A 21,834-nucleotide genomic window follows, 5' to 3' on the forward strand; every position below is an offset into this window, starting at 1 on the left:
GAGCATTCTTTGGCATTGCCTTTCTTCGGGACTGGAATGAAAACTGACCTTTTCCAGTCCTGTGGCCACTGCTGAGCTTTCCAAATTTGCTGGCATACTGAGTGCAGCACTTTCACAGCATCATCTTTTAGGATTTGAAATAGCTCAACTGGAATTCCATCACCTCCACTAGCTTTGTTCGTAGTGATGCTTCCTAAGACTACTTGACTTCACATTCCAGGATGTCTGGCTATAGGTGAGTGATTACACCATCGTGATGATCTGGGTCATGAAGGTCTTTTTTGTACAGTTCTTTTGTTTATTCTTGCCACCTCTTCTTAGTATCTTCTGCTTCTGTTGGGTCCATACCATTTCTGTCCTTTACTGTGCCCATCTTTGCATGAAATGTTCCCTTGGTATCTCTAATTTTCTTGAAGAGATCTCTAGTCTTTCCCATTCTACCGTTTTCCTCTATTTCTTTGCATTGATCACTGAGGAAGGCTTTCTTATCTCTCCTTGCCATTCTTTGGAACTCTGGATTCAAATGGGTGTATCTTTCCTTTTCTCCTTTGCCTTTCACTTCCCTTCTTTTCTCAACTATTTGTAAGGCCTTCTCAGACAACCATTTTGCCTTTCTGCATTTCTTTTTCTTGGGGATGATCTTGATCACTGCTTCCTAAACAATGTCACGAATCTCTGTCCTTAGTTCTTCAGGCATTCTATCAGATCTAATCCCTTGAATCAATTTCTCACTTCCACTGTATAATCGTAAAATATTTGACTTAGGTCATACCTGAATGATCTAGTGTTTTTCCCTACTTTCTTCAATTTAAGTCTGAATTTGGCAATAAGGAGTTCATGATCTGAGCCATAGTCAGCTCCAGGTCTTGTTTTTGCTGACTGTGTAGAGCTTCTCCATCTTTGGCTGCAAAGAATATAATCAATTTCCCCCAGTAGGATATATACTTTGTTCATCTTGGTAAATGAAGATCAGCCCATTTGTGGGTGCTCAGTTGCCAACTCTTTGTGACCCTATCAACAGCAGCCCACCAGGCTCCTCTGTCCATGGGATTCTCCAGGCAAGAATATTGGAGTGGATGGAGAAAGAGGCATGGAAAACAAGGAATCAGAACTGCATTAATCTGGAATCAACAAGCTGAGCTGAACACAAGTGAGTGAGCAAGAGAAATATGGGCATCTATTCCACTCTTTGGAACATCTGTCTTCCTCAGTCCCCTTGGATGAAATAAACTCCTAAGAAAAGTCATCAACTGAACAATACTGCCTAATTCTGCTTACTGCTCATTATTTTTCCAATCTGTTAAATGGGAAGTGCATTAATTCATGGAGATATTCCTCAAAAAATTAGTGAAGAGATACTTGCAGTTCCTGTTATACTAAATGGAAACAAGTATAATATAGTAGAATAACAAGAGACTTCTGTCATATACTTGCAATAGTAATTGTGTTACTAGGACTCTTTTCTTAATTTGTTTACACACTGTAACTTTCATCAATGAATCAAAGCAAACAGAGTCCAAAGGGAAAGTAAAGCAGGTGTTTTATAATAAAGGCAAATCACTGACACAACCAGAGAGAAGTCACCCTGGCAGGATGATAATTTTAAAGAAAAACAATGACAATAATAATGTGGAAGTTTTGTCAAATCTATTGGGAGTACTTTCAGTGAAACAAACAGGGAGTCACTAAGAGTAAAAATGAGCAGCAGAAAGCTGTTTTGTTAACAGCCCATCAAACAGAAGGTATGGTGCTACTGTAAGAATGAGCCAGAATGCCCATGTTAGGCAAATACTGTTACCAGAACTTAAACAAGCCTAGTTATGATTAACTTCAGATGTCACTGATATGGCTGAAGTCTAAATTTTTTAAAACAAAATTGAACTAGTAAAGAGGAAAAGGGGAATAATTTTGACCACTTCATAATCAGCAACTGAGTCCATGCTCATGAAGATAATAAACATTCACTTAACACTTGACCAAGTATTAAAATAAGGTAAAGGTGACATATATGGAAGTATCCAGCTCAGTGTTTTATACATAGTAGAATCTCAACAAATTATCCTTCCTTCCTTTCTTTCTATTCCTTTCAATCATTGATTCATTCTATCATAGTCCTATTTACATTTTCAGGTATATAGCTTTGTCTTCTCTCTGCAACTGGACTGAAAAATATTAACTGCTTCATTCATAGATAGATAAAAATACTTTTAATTTTGCCATATATCTCACTTGTGCTATCTACAAACAATGTGTTGAGAGGTGGGATTGTCTGAAAGTTCAAGAAAGATATGACATGATATAATAGGATGTCTTAAACTGCATGGGAGAATACTCAACTAAAAATTGCTATAATACTATTTTTATTGCTGTTGTTGTCTGAGAGTAGGACCCTGGATCCTTCCATACTTTCTTCTGCTACCCTCAATTTGTTATCTTCTTTCTCTGAGTTACAAAATAATTACAGTAGGGCCAAGCATCATGTTTTCATGCAACAACATGGATCTCTTTTTAATCAGAGAATAACATCTTTCCCAGAAGTCTCCCAGCTGACTTTCAATCATAACTCATTGGCTCATGCTGTGCCACTCCTATCTGCAAAGTAAGTTGGGGAAAGTGAGTAGAATGACTACTGAACAGAAAAATTCATAATATCTGCAATACTGTCATATAAAATAATGAGCCAGAGTCATTTATAATGGCTGTAAACGATGACATTATACCTATAAGATATACCTAGTGTTATGGACTGAATTGTGTCCTCTACAACACCTCACCAAATTCATATGCTGAAATCCTAACTGCCAATGTGATTGTATTTGGAGACTGTGCCTTTAGAGGGTAATTAAGAACCCAGGTAGTGCTAGTGGTAGAGAACCTGCCTCCAATGCAGGAGGCATCTGAGGTTCGATCCTTGGGTGGGGAAGATCCCCTTGAGAAGGGCGTGGCAACCCACTCTACTATTCTTGCCTGGAGAATCCCATGGACAGAGCAGCCTGGAAGGCTATAGTCCATAGGGTCGCAAGAGTAGGACATGACTGAAATGACTTAGCACGAGCTCAAAAGAGTGGGACCCTAATCCGATTGGCCTGGTGCCTGTAGGAGAAGAGGACAAGACACCAGAGCACTCTCTCTTTATTATGTGAGGTCACAGGGAGAAGGTAGGCATTTGCAAACCAAGAAGAGAGCTCTCCCCAGGAAACAAATAGACCAGCACTTTGATCTTTGGCCTTCACACGGTAAGAGAAATAAATTTCTGTTGTTTAAGTCACTTGGTCTGTAGTATTTTGTTATGGTGCCTCAAGCAGACTAGGAAAGAAAATACATCTAGGAAAGAAAAATACTGCTAACCTCCTTTCTTCCGTGGTGCTCTACAAGGTTGGCTAAAGACCAATAAACATTGGAAGCATCCCAAGAGCTATGGCACAGGAGTGCTATCCTCTTTTCCTCATGCTTTGCATGGATGGTTCATGAGCATGCTCTTATTTCAGCCCCTCTCCTTCAAGAGTAATCTTTTAGAGACTTTTTATTTATGTAAACAGTCATTTGGTTTAAGTCCCAATCTTCTTGGATCCAAAGCAGCAGTATCTCTGGAGTGCAACAAACATTCCACTGCCAAAATATCAGTGCAGTACATGTTAACATAAACCTTTAAAATGGAAACAAAAATAAAAGACCCCATGCTTGTCCAGTTCTTACAGTTTTTTGTTTTTTTTTTAAACCAGTGGAAAATGTTAAGAAGAAAATGGCTTGCAAAAGTTCAGTGTTTATTTCTCAGTGAATTAGGGGGTGAGAAAAAAAAGGCACATTCTGCCATATTATCACTTTCCAATTTCAGGCCAAACCCCTGTAGTTTTCATCACGCATCATTTTTGTGATTAATGATGTGCACCCAGTTAATGGAAAACAGCAGATTAGGTTTCCACTAATAGTTTTGGAAGTTATGTCTGCCTGCCTCATTTGGTAACAACCTCACTGTTCAGTAAGAAACTAATGGGTTTAATCCCAAAGCAGAATTTAGTTTTACACATTCAAGACAGGTCAGATTTCCAGAGTGGAGAAAATTATATTCTTAGAGGTGTGCTATTCTTCAGTTCAGATTCAACACTAAGATAATACCTCATGATATTTGGGTTGTTTTTTGTTTTCTTTATTTTTGCTTCTGTTTAGCGAGCAATTTAAAAATTTACAGTACTTACTTAAGGTCGATAAAAATAGGAGGAAATAGCAACTTGTAACCATGGCAAAAAAAATGCATGTAATATGCTACTTTCTGTAATTAGTACACTAAGCTAAAAAGACATCTATTGTTCTGAAGACACAGGTGAGAAATAATTCCTTATGCATTATTGTATCACTGCAACACTTATGTCAGAAATTAATTCACATTTGCTCGTCCTGTTTCACTATAGACAGTGCTGGTTAACCAAAACAGATACGCTAGAAAGCAAACTAATCAAGGAACAGAGAAATCAAGAGGCAAGAATTCTAGTTCCATTTCTGTCTCAAATTACTTTGGAAACAATTCTTTTGTTTTCATTTTTCCCACCTCATTTTATATCTATCCCTCTTAAGTCATTTAATAATTGCTATTAAATATATATTGTTTCAAAGTTTTATCTACACATATCTCACATGCCCATCTGGACGAGGCTCCTTAAAGGCAGACCCCACCTCTGATTAACATTTTTATCTTTACATTTATTTATCTTTACATTTTTAAAGGGCCAAGCTAGACTGTAAGCCTCAGGAAAAGAGGGATTTTACCCGTGTATCTCCAGAAGTTAGCATGATGTGTTAATAATGTGTAAAAAAATTAGACCTTTTAATAAATTAAAAACCAGAAAAAAAGAGAGTGGGGTGGAGAGAGGAGGTGTAACACAAAGGACTTTTCAGGCAGTGAAAATACTCTGATTCTATAAAGATGAATACATGTCATTATATATTTGTCTAAAGTCTTAGAATATATAACACCAAGAGTGAATTCTAACATTAACTATAGACTTCGAGTGATTGTGCTGTGCTGTGCTATGTCGCTTCAGTCATGTCTGACCCTTTGAGACCCTATGGACTGTAGCTCCTCTGTCCATGGGATTCTCCAGGCAAGAATACTGGAATAGATTGCCGTGCCCTCCTCCAGGAGATCTTCCGAACCCAGGGATTGAACCTGAGTCTTTTATGTTTCCTGCATTGGCAGGCAGGTTCTTTCCTTCTAGCGTCACTGGGGAAGGCCCTTGAGTGACTATGATGTGTCAATACAGGTTCATCTATCATAACCAACACAGGTTCATCAATCACACCTCTCTTGTAGGAGTTGATAATGGGGGAGGCTATGCATGTGTGGGAACCAGGGATACATAAGGATGTCTCTATACCTTCCTCTCAAATTGACTATGAACCTAAATCTGCTATTTAAAAAATATACAGTATGTTTCACAATTAAAGAAAAATGCTGAGCAGTTATTAAATCCAATAGAGTTATTTTTTACTTATTCAACATAATGTTAACCTAATTTATGATAAACACCCACTGTAAGAGTAGTTTACTAGTATAAACACCTACGATAGAGTGTTCCAAACACTCTGTATGTATTAACTCATTTAATACTTAGAAAACCCAGTGAGACAGGTACTGTTGTGATCCTCATGTTTCAGATGAGGAAACTACAGTAAAAGAGATTAAAAAACAGCCCCAAGGTTGTACATCTGCTAAATAGTAGAGTCAAGATTCGCCTAGGAAGTGCTGGCCCCAGAGTCCATGGGCCCTTATCCTAATCTTCCAGATAACCAAAATTCATTATTCAAAGAATCACTTTTGCCTTTATTTCACAATTTCATGTACTTTTTTTCAAATCTGAGGTTTCTTGAGGTTGAAAACTAGTAATCAAATTACCACATCAATCTTCTCTTTAGGCATCTGATAAGATGGAATCTGTGGGAAGGGAAAACCATACCAAAGATATATTGTATCTTTTTCAGATATTTAGTTCAACAGAAAAATGGAAAAGAGAAGGACTGGCTTGTAAGGACCATTTGTTTTCACTTCCAGGATTGTGATTTTTATACAAAGGTTATCCCATACTATTAATAATTAAAAGTAGTAGTATTCTCAGCCTATTTTTGATTGCTTCTGTTGTTATTATTAAAGTTGGGTGAAAAGGGGTTGTACAAGATGGGTGGTCAGATACAGAATGGTTCAAGCAAAGAAAGATAGGCGTCTTCACCAGACAAACAAAAGAAAAGGCAGTTAGAAAAATGAGAAAGTTAAAACAAACAAACAAAAAAGGTTAAAGAAGTCCAGAGAGTGTAAGATCTCTGGAGAAGAGAAGTTGAGAAAATTGTGGAACCAAGGAGATCAATTTCTAAGAATATCACAATTCTACTTAACCTAGAGTCTGGAAAAATTAAAAATAAATGGTATTGTTTTAAGAATAAAGAGTAGATTTGTAAAATGGCACATGGCAATGGCTATATTTTAATTTTAAAAATACATAAAGTTTCTGCATTAAACAATAGTCAAAAGTTTTTCATGTTATTTCCTAATAGCAAAAATCCTACATAAATATAGTTGTTTCTAATAACTGATATACAGATACTACTAGTATCTGAATGACAAAAATTGATGAAAACATCAATCAAGTAATTTACTGAGCACTAAACACATGAATAAAAAATATTCTACTCTGTTATTTTCTCTCATTGATTGTTAAGCTTTGCAGGTTAAGGAAAAGGATGTGGAAGTAATCACGTAAGAAATTGCTCAAATTTTAGTCTGCAACAAAGAGACATTTACCCACAGGTTCTATGTATTTAGCAATCATTTTCTCAAAGAGATCCGCAAAAAGATCTCACTGGCCAGGTTGAAACTTGCACAGGTTCCTTTTGCACAGTTTTATTGAAAGTACCTCAGGTAGAAGTAACCTAGGCAGCTCTGTCATGAAAAATGAGACTGAACAAAGAAACATTTATCCAGTTCTTGGTATTATAACTCAACATTAAAAGTAACATTACAGAAATCTGCACCATAAGGAAATGTTATGGGGGGAGGGGCTGGGGGAAGGAGGGATGGACTGGGAGTTTGGAATTAGCAAATGCAAACTATTACAAATAGAATGGATAAACAACAAGGTCCTACTGTGGAACTATGTTCAGTAAAGTGTGACAAACCATGATGGAAATGAATATTAAAAAGATAAATATATATGTATAACTGAATCATTTTGCTGTACAGCAGAAATTAACATAACATTGTAAATCAACTATATTTCAATTAAAAATAACACAATAAAATAGAAATTACAAGTTGGTAAAAAAAAAAAAGAGAGAGAGAGAAAGAAAATGTTATATCAATGATTCAAAGATAGATCTTACCAAAAAATAGGAGAAAGCATAATGTATTCTAAGTTACAAAAGATCAGCAGTATGATACCACAGATACATTATTTGTTGAATTTACCAAAATCTACCTCTATGGGTTTTTATTTCCAAAGATATAACTAACAGTTTCATTCTTTTGAACTGTCTATGCAGGTAGCAAACAAAAATCAGGGTTGAATATAAGCAACTGGACTCTAGAATCCAAATTTTTAATATTTCTGCTAGATTTGTTATCTGAGCTTTAACTTATTTTAAGGAGGCTGAATTCATTGGCAGCTATATTTTGCTGAATCAGAGCTTTTTCTTTTCAATGTTGTGTTAAGCTCTAGTAACAGATTATAAAGAAATTAGTATAAAAACAATGTGCTGTGAGGTTGACCCAGCAATGACAGCCATCAGCCCACTGTTGTCAGAGATGAGCCCATTAATCTTGCTTCAGTGCTCTTAGCATTAGTTTTACACAGCTCCATCCACTCACCTACCACATACGCAGCCCTTCCAGAGCTGTGCGCCCTGAAGAAGCAGATGGCTCTCCAGGATTGCTGAGAAACATCCTTCTGCTCAGGAATAATGGAATCAACTAGCACCTAATAAGAATCCACTGAAATCTTCATAGACACATAACCCTAAATGGAGAACCTTACCTTTAGAACTATAACTATGAAGTAAGAGACTTTTAATAAAACAAACAAACAAAAAATCAATTCAAAAACAAAGCGATTAAAACAATGGATTGATTCCCTCACCCCTCTTCCCAGGAATAAAGAAAAGCTTAACATGCTTTTTTTAAAGCAGAAATAAAACTGTTATTACCTTATAAATTATTCACCGATGATAATAAAAATATACTTTTACATAACCCATCTCTGTTAAGCTCTATAATAAGATACAAATAGGCAAATCTTTTAAAAGTTTAAATTCCAAAATCTAGCAAAGAAGTGAATTTTCAGGAGAGGTAACTTTCTGTTAGCAGGTACTGAACCTCACATGAAGATTACTTAACAACTTTCCAAACTGGTAAATGGACTTTTTTGGTTAAACCATATAAACTCAGTCACACAACTCACAATGTAGGTACTGACACTATTCATTGTCCAGTTTACTCATAATTACATCAAGCATTTGTGGGGAGCGGAATCCAAAGGCCATGTTTGGTTGGTCCAACATATGGACCACGTTTTTGGTTGATTGTTTTTTTTTTAATGGTTGGGCTAGAAAAGCCCTGATAGGTCATGTACAGAGAGACTTTCGAGTCATAATGAGTAATTAGACAGTCAAGTGGCAATGGGATAGAATGAAGCAGTCACTTAGTCACTAGAATGAAGACTCTAAACTCTTACTGAAATCCTTTAGTTTTATCTTGAAGCCAGAACTCAAATTCTTGGTGAGGTTTTGTTTGCTTTTAACTTTATGTAACTGACAAAATACTTTAAAATTATTGAAGATGCCTCTCCTTAGCTAAGACATTTCATGAAGCCCTATTTCATGTTTATTTTTTGAATATTATTTTCAGGAAGTTATTGAACCAATCCGGTCTGAATATTATGCTCAACTCAATAAGACTATTTCTTCCAGAACAGAGATACAGAAATATGTCTGTCAGTAAGCAGCTCTTCACCAAACAACCAACAAATTTTGTACCTAAACTACCTTTTGCCATATGTTGAAATATCTTCTGTACTTTGAAGATTTTGTGCCAATGTATTTAAACATTTTCTCCAGAACAGTGATGGAGGAGGACTAAAGAAATCATCTCTCATCCCTATGGGGCTAGTATTTACCTCTAAGTATTATATACACAGTGAGATCCAAGGACATCAAATCATGAACTAGAAAAGAACAGATGATTACCTGATATTCATTGGGCCAAAAGGTGCTCACTGCTAGCTCAGCCCGAAGCCAATCTCTACCCGTGAATCCAGTCACATTCCAAATTGGATTGGCAAGAGGTCCTTTATTCACCCTAACCAATATGTTCAAAGTGCCAGGATTCAGCCCTTTCTGGCTGTATAACAGGTAACTGAAGTCAATACAATGAGTGTCGTTCTCCTTCATTGTAGGCAGCTGGAGTCTGGCTTTTTCTCCAGGGTCATGATCTGAAGAGTCCACTATCATATAGGAACCTGAAATGACATCACATAAAATAAGACCAAATAGATATATAAGCAAAAGGGAAAATATAATAACAGAAATAAAGCTAAAAATGATACCAATCTATTCTGAGTATTAAATTTAATTTAAAAAGACTATGTCTTCCAGAACAGAGATATAGAAAGATATCAAACAAGTGAATAGATGAACTGAATTCATAGGGGGTAACAGACATTGTTCAAAGTACATAACATGTACAAATTAATTTACTCTCCACAATAATCAGTTATTCTTATTTTACAGATTAGGAAACTGAGGCACAATTAGTAACTTAAAGTCAAACAGATCATGCAGAGCCGGGTTCAATCCAGATTCCCACCCTAAATTATCTCTACTCTTGCTAAACAAAGGTCTTTTAGCAAACAATCAAAGAAATGTATTATTGGCCTGATTTACAGAGGGAGTGTATTATTCTTTCCCCATTCATAATTTTAACTCAGAGAGGGGCTACTAGTACAGATCAGAATCAATTTCTGATCTCAGACTCCAGGATCATCATGTAAGCAAGTTGTGTGACCTTTTGCAATGTACTAAGAATTCTGGACTTGCTCAAGGAATAAGGATACTTTGCAGTGTAAGTGTGAGGACTGAAGTGTAAAAATGCCAAAATTTCTAGAACTGAGAATCTGACACAAAGCAGATTCACCTACTTGGAGCCTCTGCCACTAAGTTGACAGCTAATCACCACTTATATTGTCCTTGAATCTGCAATAGTCTCTATGGTCTTATAGAGCTTCCAGATACCTGGTTTGAAATCACTAATCTACTCCACTACCTTTGGCTTAATAAATATTCATTTGGAAATCTAACAGGAGGAGGAAAAGAACATAAAGAATCTCAACCTCCCAGTTCCTCATACTTCCACCCTCAAACACACACTCTTTGTGTGGCAAGCAAAGTCATACAGAGCTAAGTGTAAAAATGGGATTTGAACATTAACTGCTGATATTAGTCCAAGGAGCTTTAAAAAAAAACAACAACCAGTTTTTCTCATGTCCCTGTGGATGTTAACAAAGTCATATATTACAAAAATGTAAATATTTACATTTCAAGTAATGATACCCATTTATCACACTTAAGGTAGAACACAATTTTATTGTAAAATATTTTTCCCTAGGGTGTAATTTTAACACTCCCCCCGCAAAATGTATTATATGTAGTGTTACAGAACCCACAAAGGTTACACTTTGACCTCTCTTCTTGACAAACCTGAGGAATTAATCAACCCTCTGTGTCTCCTCCTTAAAACATAGTAACTGTTTCCATGGCACACTAACCACTCATTGACTACCCATCAACCCAGTTCAATTAACCCTCAATTTACAAGTTCAAATCATAGCACATAGGAGGGCTTCAACTATTTAAGAAACCAGAAATTCAAGATTTCAAGTCTGAACAATTCCTGGTCAATGGGTATTATATGGTTCAGAACTTTTGTGAAGATTTCAAGTGATAACACTGTTAGTTATTTAAGCCAAGGACAGAATAAGCTTACTATAGTGATCATCATTGACATTACTTTCCCTTAATTTTTCTCAGTTCTCTTTTCTTATAACCCCCCGCTCCCGATTTTCACAGATTGCACATTCATAGAATAAACTATCCTTGTATGTTTTGAAGAAATTTTGTCCTTTTCTTTCAAATAAGATATTCTGGATCCCAAACCAATTTATAGAAGCAGGATGCTTCTGTTCTTGGTTATACTCACATTCTACAGTCCATGGCTGAACTACAAAGATGTCTTTCAGATTCACCACAGCAGAACAGATCAATTATGGCTTTTAAGAAGGACCAGATCTGAGATCTTAGATAAGTGACTTAGTGTTATTGGGCCTCAGCTTCTTCACAAACGTAGTGACCTATTTCTCCATGGCTATCAGTATTTTTTCAATGACACATTATGGCATTAGTGGATTTAAATTATTTTTACAACTCTGCATCAATTATGACTTCTGTCAATTTTCAAATAGTGCTCTCTAAATGACTTATAGGCTTTCAAATAATTATTTTCTTCCATTATGAAATAAACTTTGAAATAAAATATTTTGTCTCACATTTTATTTATATAGTATGATATTTACCATTAAGACCATTTAGCCATTTTCAGCCAGTTGCACTTTTAAGCTACAATAATTTTCTTATTAAGAAAATGGGATAAGCAAAGTATATTAATTTGTAGGAATACCAATTTGATCATTAGAAGTCACAAAATAAAACCTTGCCAAATTGTTTCAGCATTTCAAGGACATTCAATGCAGGCTAAATAAAGTTTTACAAGTGTTGATATTTCATTTTTATAAAATGTTTCTGCTAAATGAACTTCTTTCAATGTAGCCTGACTATTGCTACATTTTCGGAGTGCTATGGAGTATCATGCATTTATTTCACAGTTCCAAAAAGGAGGAAACAAGCAGTAGCATCAAAAAGCCATCTAAATCCTTCTGCCATCTGACTTCATGTTAGTGGCAATTTGCCCTGTAGGCACCATGGAGGTAGCTACCTGTTCGACCCAAGATTCCCTTCCATCATCCCAAACACAGAGAACACTATGTTATTCTTATCAACTTCTAAAAATTACTTCCACAGTCTCCCAGAATAACTGGCTACCAAGACATAGAATCAACAAAGTCTACAGTCTGCACTTCCTCATTCTTCACATTGTAATTTAAGCGTATTTACTATTGTTTAGTTATCAGCTAACTAATCCCTCAGATTTCTAATGAGTTTAGTTCTATTCAGCTGTAATTTAGCTATCTCAAGGCTTAATAATGAAGCATCTGTGTGCACGTAGATATAATGTACTAATTTTAATAAACGTGACTTCTTTAGTGTGGCCTTACAAATATTCCTTACAGTCTCTTGAGCAACAGAGTTCTCAAATATATCATTTAAGACAGAGGAAGAAAACATAAATGCTTATAATTAAAACTTTTAAAAAGTATAAGCTTTCTGGAAAGCAAGTTGCCAATGAGAATCAAAAATCTTTCAAAAGTTATATGCCTTCTGCTCTGGCAATTCCAAATCTAGGAAGGTACACTAGATAATCATGTGTATGTTCAAAGATAAAGGCTTAAAAAAAAATTCTCATTTTCCTCATTAAAATAAGGGGAAAAAAAGTATTTAAAATTCCAATAATAGGCAATTTGTAAAATTATGATAAAAGTTTGATGAACACTTATGCAGTCATTAAAAATTATATTATTAAAAACATTTAATGGAAAATACAATATGTTAGGTAAAATAAACAGGTTATAAAATATTATACTCACTTATGAAAATATATATTTATATTAAATAAAAGCATTGGTATAAGTGAGTGGGTGTATTCATATATGAACACATAAACATGTAGATACAATTGAAAGAAAACAAAAATGCATACAAAATGTCAACTGTATTATCAGGGCAGGGGGGTGCTGTACTTTGTCTTCTGTTTTATTTTCGTTCACACATATTCACTGAATGTTCTACAGTAGGCATGCAATCGATTTGTACTTTAAAGAAAGAAAGACTACATGAATGCCATCTTACATGAGGACCATCAAATGGATAATGATAAATACTTAGGAAATAAACACGGAATTTGTTTTGTTTTGTTTTTTTGCCTTTTAAAAATTAATCCTATTTGTATCCCACAGATTAACAGCTTCTTGGCTTTCAAAAAAAAAAATACAAAAACTAGGACCTTCTTATTTACTTCAATTCATTAAAAAGAGAGGCTGCAAGTACTTAGCTTTTACTTAGAAAGCCAAAGAAAACAAATTCCATATTAATAAACACGGCAGTCCAAAATCTAGATAAACAAACAATGTCCTATGAATTTTCTGTATTAATGAAAATTTTATCTTTATGCTATACTTTTAGGAAAAAAACATAGTAACAGAGAAAATAGGATTAACTGCTAAGAAAATAATGAATGATAAATAGGTTTCTACACTTCATCCTAAACTTCCTTCATTTATATATATATACATATATATATATCTTTCTGAACACTAACAATATTTTCATTGTCAGCTTTTATTCAAAATCCATTGTATTCTCCCTGTAAAGTAAGCAGAGAGAAATTTCCACTTCTCTGCTTAGTACTAACCACGTTCCATGATCTTACCCAAAGTACTACATCTACATTACCTTTCACTACTTCTCTTCACAAACCAGCTTCACCAACCTGACAAGAGCACTCACTGTTCTCCCCACATATCACGCCAGTTTCCTTCTCCAGAATGGGTTCAATCTCTTATAAGAAAGCCTCCCCTCATCTTAGCCCCTGGTCAATTATTACACTATTCTTCTTCAGCCCCAGCCCACCCTGACCTTTCCCTGCCTTTGATATACAGTTTCAGCCTTTCTTGTTCTATCCCTTAATTATACACTGCCTTTACACAAATCTTAAATAATTTACATAGGAACATGTATATCCTGCAAAAGAGTAATAATATTCTCTTAGAAAGTACATGATTCATTCAAGAGTCCAATCAAAAGAGAAAAGCCATGCAAAAAAATGTAACAGCAAAAGTACAATATATAGAATTATTAACTATAAGAGGGTGATGTTGTTGATCAGTTGCTCAGTCATATCCGACTCTTTGCAACCCCATGAATTGCAGTATACCAGGTTTCCTTGTCCTTTATTATCTTCTGGAGTTCGCTCAAACTCATGTCCATTGAGTCGACAATGCCATACAATCATTTCATCCAAGAGTATAGAGATTTTAAAGGTATAAAGAGAACCCTAAAGGATAACCACAATACCCAAGGAACAAAAATGTGGAACAGGGAGAGAGACTGCTGAAAATCAGACTCGCTTAGAAGATGTGGTTGCAGCCCCCGGGTGGTGAAGACCTGGCTGAGTCACTCAGGCTAGAGCTGTTCCACACCTGCCGCCAAGCAGGAAACACTTGCTTTTGGGGTGAGCTGTGTGAATGCTGGGCAGAGCCACAGAAAGGTGGTCACCAGGCCAGCAATGGGGCTGCAAGATCTCTGAGACACTGCAAGCACTGGGAAACTTTTAGCCCTGTGGGACCATCAAGAAGAAACTAAATAGAAACACAGCTCAATCAAGAGTTAGAAGCTCCTTTCCACTGAAATGCCCCCTTGGGGCCCTCTACTGACAAAGCTAACACTGTGCTAGTTTCAAAGAAGAAATGCTTAAAGAGTCAAGCTGCGCTCTTACAGAGCAGATAATAAAGGATAGTTTAGCACTGCTCAACAATGAACTGACACAACATCTGGCAAAGACCTAGCATATAGAAATTCAGTGAATACTAGTTGGTTGGTTAGTTGAATGACTGAATGAATGAGGAGACAAAGAGACTAGCTCTTAAAATATAACTGTTGAGAGTGTACCAACTCTACTTATATGTGAGATAAATTATCAGAAAACCTCAGAACAACAACAAAAATAAAGCAAACAACTGGAACTGATTTATATTGCTTCCAAACAGAATCATTTGATGAAAAGAGTATATAATGTTTGGAAGTACACACTTAACATTTTGATCAGAGTCACTCTTGACTACATATATAAAACCTTCTATTAGAGCAATGGTTCTCAAACATGTTAGTCTTAGGATCTCTTTTCCAGTCTTAAAAATATTGAGAATATCAAGGAGCCTTTGTTCCTGTGAATTCTATCAATATTGACCATAGTAGAAATTCAAACTAAGAAATTTCAAAAAAAAATTGTCAATTCAGTTAATATTAACAATAATAAATCCATTATATATTAACCCAAATAAAATATTTTTATGAAAAATTACATTTTGCCCAAAAAATGGTATAAAAGGAGGCATATTTTTGCAAATCTCTTTAATGTATGACTTAACAGAAGATATCTTCTTCATTCAATCTGTTGTAGTATCAAATATCATGTAGCCTCTGAGAAATTATACCATACACTCATGAGAAAATGAGAAGAAAAACAGTGTCATTATGACAGTAGTTTTGACCTCACAGATGCTCTGACATGGTCTTGAGGACCCACAGCAGTCCCTGGAGTACATGTGAAGAATCACTATATTTTAACATGCATAATTCTTTTCAACTCCATGCTATAATGAGAACCTTATCAGTGTACATATTTATACTGAATCTACTCATTCAGTTGCTGCATGGTATATAGACGTTCTTTATGAAACAAAAGTCTTTACTGAGATGTTGGATGTCTGGAGAATAAAAATTGAAAAAGTTGAATATTTTTATACCAGTATAAAGGGTGTATTAATCAAGGTTCATGAGAGAAAGAAATAGATACACACACACGCACACACACAAAAAGGTTTATTGGAAAGAACTGGCTCATGTGATTACAGAGGCTGAGAAGAACAGACCCAGGAAGAGCCAAGTCCAAAGTCTAAGTAATGTTCTATCTTAATAAGAAAAGCATGTTTGTGTGTTCTGAAGACCATTTTGAAGAGTTATCAAAAGCTACCAAAGCACCAACACACTGTGCAAAACAGTTAGTTCTTGGCAGTGAGTGAGGTTTTCTCAGTAGAAACAAAAAACATGCCAGAAACTGTTGATGGGAAAAAACTCAAGACGCTGAACACTAATACAGTTTCGTGCCCAGCCAGCTTCAGAAGCCATAATCAGGAGCACGAGAAAGAGAACAGTGACGACCGAAATCACAGTTTGGCTCCCAATCCATCAGGGACGATTTTTTTTTTCTTTGTTGTTTAAGATTAATATCCCTAAGCATTTATGTTGCCATTACTAAACTGAAGGCAATGTCTTGCTTTTCACAATATTTTTCAGCTTCTCATTTCCTTTCATCAAGCTTCTTCTCCTCATCCCATTTTGCTTCATCTGATTAGGTGGCAACATAATATAGCAAGTTACTAAAACTAAGAACCTAGAAAGCAGGTCGATCTTTCCCTCACTCTCCTCTTGTACGTCACTAACAATCTGTATTGCCTCCAAACTGTCTCCTCAGTCCACCCAACATTTCTTCGCCTTAGCTGGTTCACCCAGCTCCCATCATTTCTCAGGAACACAACTAGAATAGACTCCTACCAGGCTTCATGAATTCTATATTAGCAGTCCTACAACAGTTTTCTACAGGCAGCCAGATTTTCCCAAAACAATTCATCTTTTCTCATCTCCACACTGTAGTGAGAATTAAACCCAAACTCTTCACTCTAACCTATCAGCTTCAGTACAACCTGGCCCCTGCCTTCCTCTCTCACATTATCTCCTACCTTCTCTTCCTCAGCCTGCTCCAGCTACAGTGGACTTCTGCTTTTTAAAAATCCAAGTTTACATCTCTTATCAGTGTTTTTACACTGGGTTTTCCTCTGCCTGGAATAATCTCTCCTCAGCTGGCTTATTTTTATCGTTCAGGTCTCAGCTCAAATACCACCTATCAGTGAAGCATTCCCTGGTCTGTTAATAAAGTAGTTCCTTCCAAGATTCCTTCTAACATGCCATTCTTTGTTATTGCCTTCATAGCCCTTGCCATTTACTGAATCCACTTTGTTTATCTGATTGAAAAACTCGACACACACACATTAAAATCATACTTTATCTTGTTCATTCAAAACTCTAGAATAATGTCAGGAGCCTTCAGACGGAGCGGAAAATTTATGACATCTGGCAACCACCTATTTGTGCCTTCTGCTCGCATGTCTGCAGCACTTCCATAATGCTCTCATACGTAACAAATGTACCATATCGATCAGAGCACCCCCCCGCCATGCAGTCTTTTCTCATGCAGTCTTTTCAAGATCAGAAACCTCTTTTTCCTCCTAGCACTTAACAGAGGAATTCTGCACAGGTAAAGTCTAAGTGAACTCAACTAAAGCAAAAAAAAAAAAGAAGAAGAAGGGGGAAAAAAGCAAGCAAAAAGATGAAGAATTTCAAAAGTTATAGCAGTACTGTTTTTCAAAGACAAGAAGGGAGTAAGACAGTAAATCTGAAATAACTTTAAACAATGTTCTTAAAAACAAAACAATGTTTTCAATACTGACATTTCCTTCCAGAGATCCCATGATTTTGGTAAGGTTGATGGATGTGCCCTCACTTTTGTTGCAGTCTGTTATTATTTTCTTCAAACATCTAACTTCTATTATTTCATTTTTTAAAACTTTTTATTTTGTATTGATACATAGTCAATTAACAATGTTGTGATAGTTTCAGGTGAACAGTGAAGAGACTCAGCCATACATATACATGTATCCATTCTCCCCAAAATCCCCTTCCTTTCATGGTGCCATATAACATTGAGCAGAGTTCCATGAGCTGTACAGTAGTAGAACCTTGCTGGTTATCCATTTTAAATACAGTTCAGTGTACATGTCGATCCCAATATCCCTAACTATTCCTTCCCCCTATTCTATTACTTAAGATAATGCCTTCCACTAAGTTTGTTTCTAAAAGACAGAATGAGGCACACATTTTTAAAAATTACATTTGTCTCCCAAGCTCCAACACAAAAGAACTAAACTTGCAACTTCACAGGATTCTAGTCCAACAACTTTGTGTGCGTGTGTGCTTCGTCGCTCTGTCATGTCCAACTCTTTGCAAACCCATAGACTGTGCCCATCAGGCTCCTCTGTCCATGGGGATTCTCCAGGCAAGAATACTGGTGTGGGTTGCCATGCCCTCCTGTAGGGGATCCTCCCAGCCCAGTGATCAAACCCAGGTCTCCCATATTGCAGGCGGATTCTTTACCGTCTGAGCCACCAGGGAAGCTCTGTCTGTTTAATTGTCTGAACTTTTTTATCCACATTATGCAGGAATACAATTTCTCTTAATTCCTGAGTAAGGGCTTTGTGTTTGTTCTAGGTAGCTATCTTAACATTTGAAAATAAAATGTATTTTATCTTCAAGAACAGCATCTAACATGTTCATAAAACACAGAATTGTACGAAGATTTCAGATGAAATGAGCACAACATTTTTCTTTCTTGGGAGACTAGTCACCTCAGGAAGTTTACCTGCTACACATTAAGATCTAGAAACTGGGCCAAACACTGTACTACAGTTTTATCTCCTTCCCCTACTACATCTTAGAAAGCAAAAGCATGAACCCAACTAGCCCTTTGACCACCTGAATTTTAATTTTCACCTCTATTATACCCCCCTCCTTAAAGGCAGGCAAATTTTACAACCTGCTGTACTTTTCTCATCAGGATTTTTTAGGATGCCAGTTTCCCCTACCCACTATAACCCATCTCTTCAACTCTCTAGCTTGGGCAAATAATTAAACCTTTCTCTGTCTTGGTTTCTTTGTCTTGAAATGCCTAAAGCCCTTAGGGTACGCTGTCAGGACCAAATGAGACTGTGTCTATGATGTACTAAACCACACTGATTAGGCAGATCCTTAATATGTGTTCCTTCAGTCATATTCATTCCTTTCTCTGTTAAATAGTTCAGAGAATCATACTGGACAATGTATGAAAGAACATTTTCAAAGGTTAAAAATGAGATAATGCTAATGAGTATTAAACTTAAAAACTTCCAATACAGAGACAGCCAAAACTTTCTCCACCCTTCCCTTCACAACTCTACCTAACCCTTTTTATCCCCTGTGAATCAACCCTCCTTCCCAGCTCTCACCTTCCTATTTCTTTCTAATCCTCCTCTTTCACTTTTATTATCTTTAAAATCTGGAAATACACACTGGAAACACATATACACACCTAACCTTAGCAACAGTTATAAAAGGATAAATAAGTTTAAGATTGCTTGTACTAAGATTGGGCTTCCCAGGTAGCACAATGGTAGAGAATCTGCCCACCAATGCAGGAGACTCAGGAGACAGGTTCAAATCCTAGGTTAGGAAGATTCCCCTGGAGAAGGGAATGGCAACCCACTCCAATATTCTTGCCTGGAGAATTCCAAGGACAGAGGAGCCTGGCAGGCTGCAGTTCCTGGGGTTGCAAACAGCTGAACACAACTCAGCACGCACCCACACATGTTGGAAGATTTCTCCAATTTCTGAAATTCTGGCACTCCTGCCATGGCTCTCCAAGCTGTGGAGCTTCTGTATTATGTGGTACTGAAATGTTTTGAGAAGTAGCTGCTAAAATGAAAAGCAACTTCAGAGAGAATGAACAGAGTTGCATTTACCCCAAAAGGCAAGAGAGTCTTTATTCTAGAGCCAGTTTTGTCAGCATCACTTTCCTTCTCAAAGGAACTGAGACTAGAAAGAACACTGAAAGGTATGAGAAGGTAGAAGTCTCTGGAAACTGCCTAAGTATCATATTATCAAGTTCAGCCTGTTGTCTGGATATACCTTAATTCTATTAATAATAAAAGACCAGAACTTAAGGTCAGTCCAGAATGAGTGTGCAGTATTTATTTATTTCCATATAAATGGATATTCCCAAAGACAAAGTACTTCCCTCAGTAGTCACTATGTGCCTAAAGGGTACCAAAAATCTATTTAAAAATTTTAATATGCCATATATCAGGAGAACAAGGCTTTATTTTGACTCAAAATTAGTAATGAGTCAACAACTACTCCTGAATAAGCAAATGGCAAAAGATGATCAATTAGAGAAGAACTCAGGTTGAGTGAGATTTCTCAGCTGAGTTCTCAGGTTCAAGGATAATCAGTCTACAAGAGTTCCAAGTTGCTTCTTTTATTAAATTCTAAAGTTCTAAATTTCCCTGGTAGCTCAGTTGGTAAAGAATCCACCTGCAATGCAGGATTCCGAGTTTGATTCTAGGTTAGGAAGATCTGCTGGAGAAGGGATAGGCTACCCACTCTGGTGTTCTTGGGCTTCCATGGTGGCTCAGGTGGTAAAGAATCTGCCTGCAGTGTGGGAGACCTGGGTTCGATCCCTGGGTTGGGAAGATCCCTGGCGAAGGGACTAGCTACCCACTCCAGTATTCCGGCCTGGAGAATTCCATGGCCTGAATAGTCATAGGGTCACGAAGAGTCGGACATGACTGATCGACTTTCACTTTCAAAGTGAAATCACAATAGGAGACAGTTTATAAAAGATTTGAAAAAAAGGAATAAGATTTATTCTACTCTCATCCCAAGGAAATCATGTTCCTATCTATGAAATGGCCAAAAAAGAAAAAAAGTCATACTCTGAAGTCAAAGACCTGATTCTGCAGCCTGGTGCTGATACCACCCACTTCAAACCATCCACCTCTCCTCTACCACTTAACTGATGAAAGTCAGTCCCAGAAAAAGTAAATGTCATAGATATAATAAATTACTATTTGAGAGGATTGTTATAGGGATTACAGAAATGGGAACTAAGTAAAAATGTATTTTAACTTTTTTACTTACAAAATATTATTTAAACCAAAAATCTATCTGCTTGTTTTTGAAAACAGTGCCTGCCTGATAATACAAACTGATGAGGGGAGAGGGTGGGGCAAAACAGAATGAGAACACAAAACATGAGAGAAAAATGAGAAATTGAGTATGGAGAAATAGAGGGTCCAAGCAAGATGAAAAAAAGAGAGGAATGAAGTGCCTCCACTTTAAATGCAAAATTTGGAAAGACAAAAGAAAAGAGGGAAACACACAGTGGAAAATAAAATCGGATTTATGTTTATTTTCTGTCTCCCCAGGTATCTTCATAAACCATCCAAATACGACAAAAGAAACCAAAGTCCTAGGAAACATAAAAGCAAAAGAGAATGATATCTTCACTTCAAATGTTAAGATTGTTGCTTTTGGCCACAAGATGATTAATCTTCTATAATTCAAGGACATAATACAATTTTTAAAAAAAAATCCAAGACCCCTTAGAAGTCTTCTAAGCCTACATTAATTTTGATAGCTGTAGTGGAATTAGTGGTTCCTAATACTAGAATAAAGCATAATAATGTTTTCTAAGATAAGCTAATCCATCTCTCCAATGCTGCCAATCCAGCTATTATTTAAAAACAATCAAACACAAAAACAGAAGAAAAAAAAACAAAACAAAAAAGGAAGAAGAAGAAAGAAAAGACACCCCTAAAACATACCTGGTCAATTGTGAAGTACCATATCGACCACTGGTGAGGAAAGAAAGAGTGTGCAAATACTCCTCTGACTGTGGACAATTTATTCAACTTCCTCTTAGCAAATACAATCACCCAAGGCTATTCCTCCAAGAAAACATTCCTTTTAAATATATCCACAAAAACTGCATGCTGCAAGTGTGCAAATGGCCTCCATTCCAACAGGGCTCTTGCTGTCCAGAGAGCAGCTAAGGATTAAACTTTGTTTTCATGAATGCTAACTTAAGGCTCAATGCGTGAACACAAACATTGAGAAACTGTTGCATTTCTGTTCCCACACTAACTTTGTAAAGCTTCCCTCTGGGATGTACTGTAGAAGCTAAAATAGAAAATAGTTTCA

General features: G+C 36.4%; 1 protein-coding gene across 7 annotated transcripts in view; it reads right to left on the bottom strand.

Moving 5' to 3' along the window:
• Positions 1-21,834, bottom strand: part of PTPRK (protein tyrosine phosphatase receptor type K) — a 612,930-nt gene that overhangs the window by 373,444 nt on the left and 217,652 nt on the right. For all 7 annotated transcript variants that reach the window (NM_001191537.1, XM_024996500.2, XM_059889627.1 and 4 more), the window contains exon 3: positions 9,226-9,497. In NM_001191537.1, the coding sequence (NP_001178466.1) occupies positions 9,226-9,497 (272 nt within the window). The remainder of the gene's footprint in view (positions 1-9,225; positions 9,498-21,834) is intronic.

This window comes from Bos taurus, chromosome 9, assembly GCF_002263795.3.
Source record: "Bos taurus isolate L1 Dominette 01449 registration number 42190680 breed Hereford chromosome 9, ARS-UCD2.0, whole genome shotgun sequence".
Lineage (NCBI taxonomy): Eukaryota > Metazoa > Chordata > Mammalia > Artiodactyla > Bovidae > Bos > Bos taurus.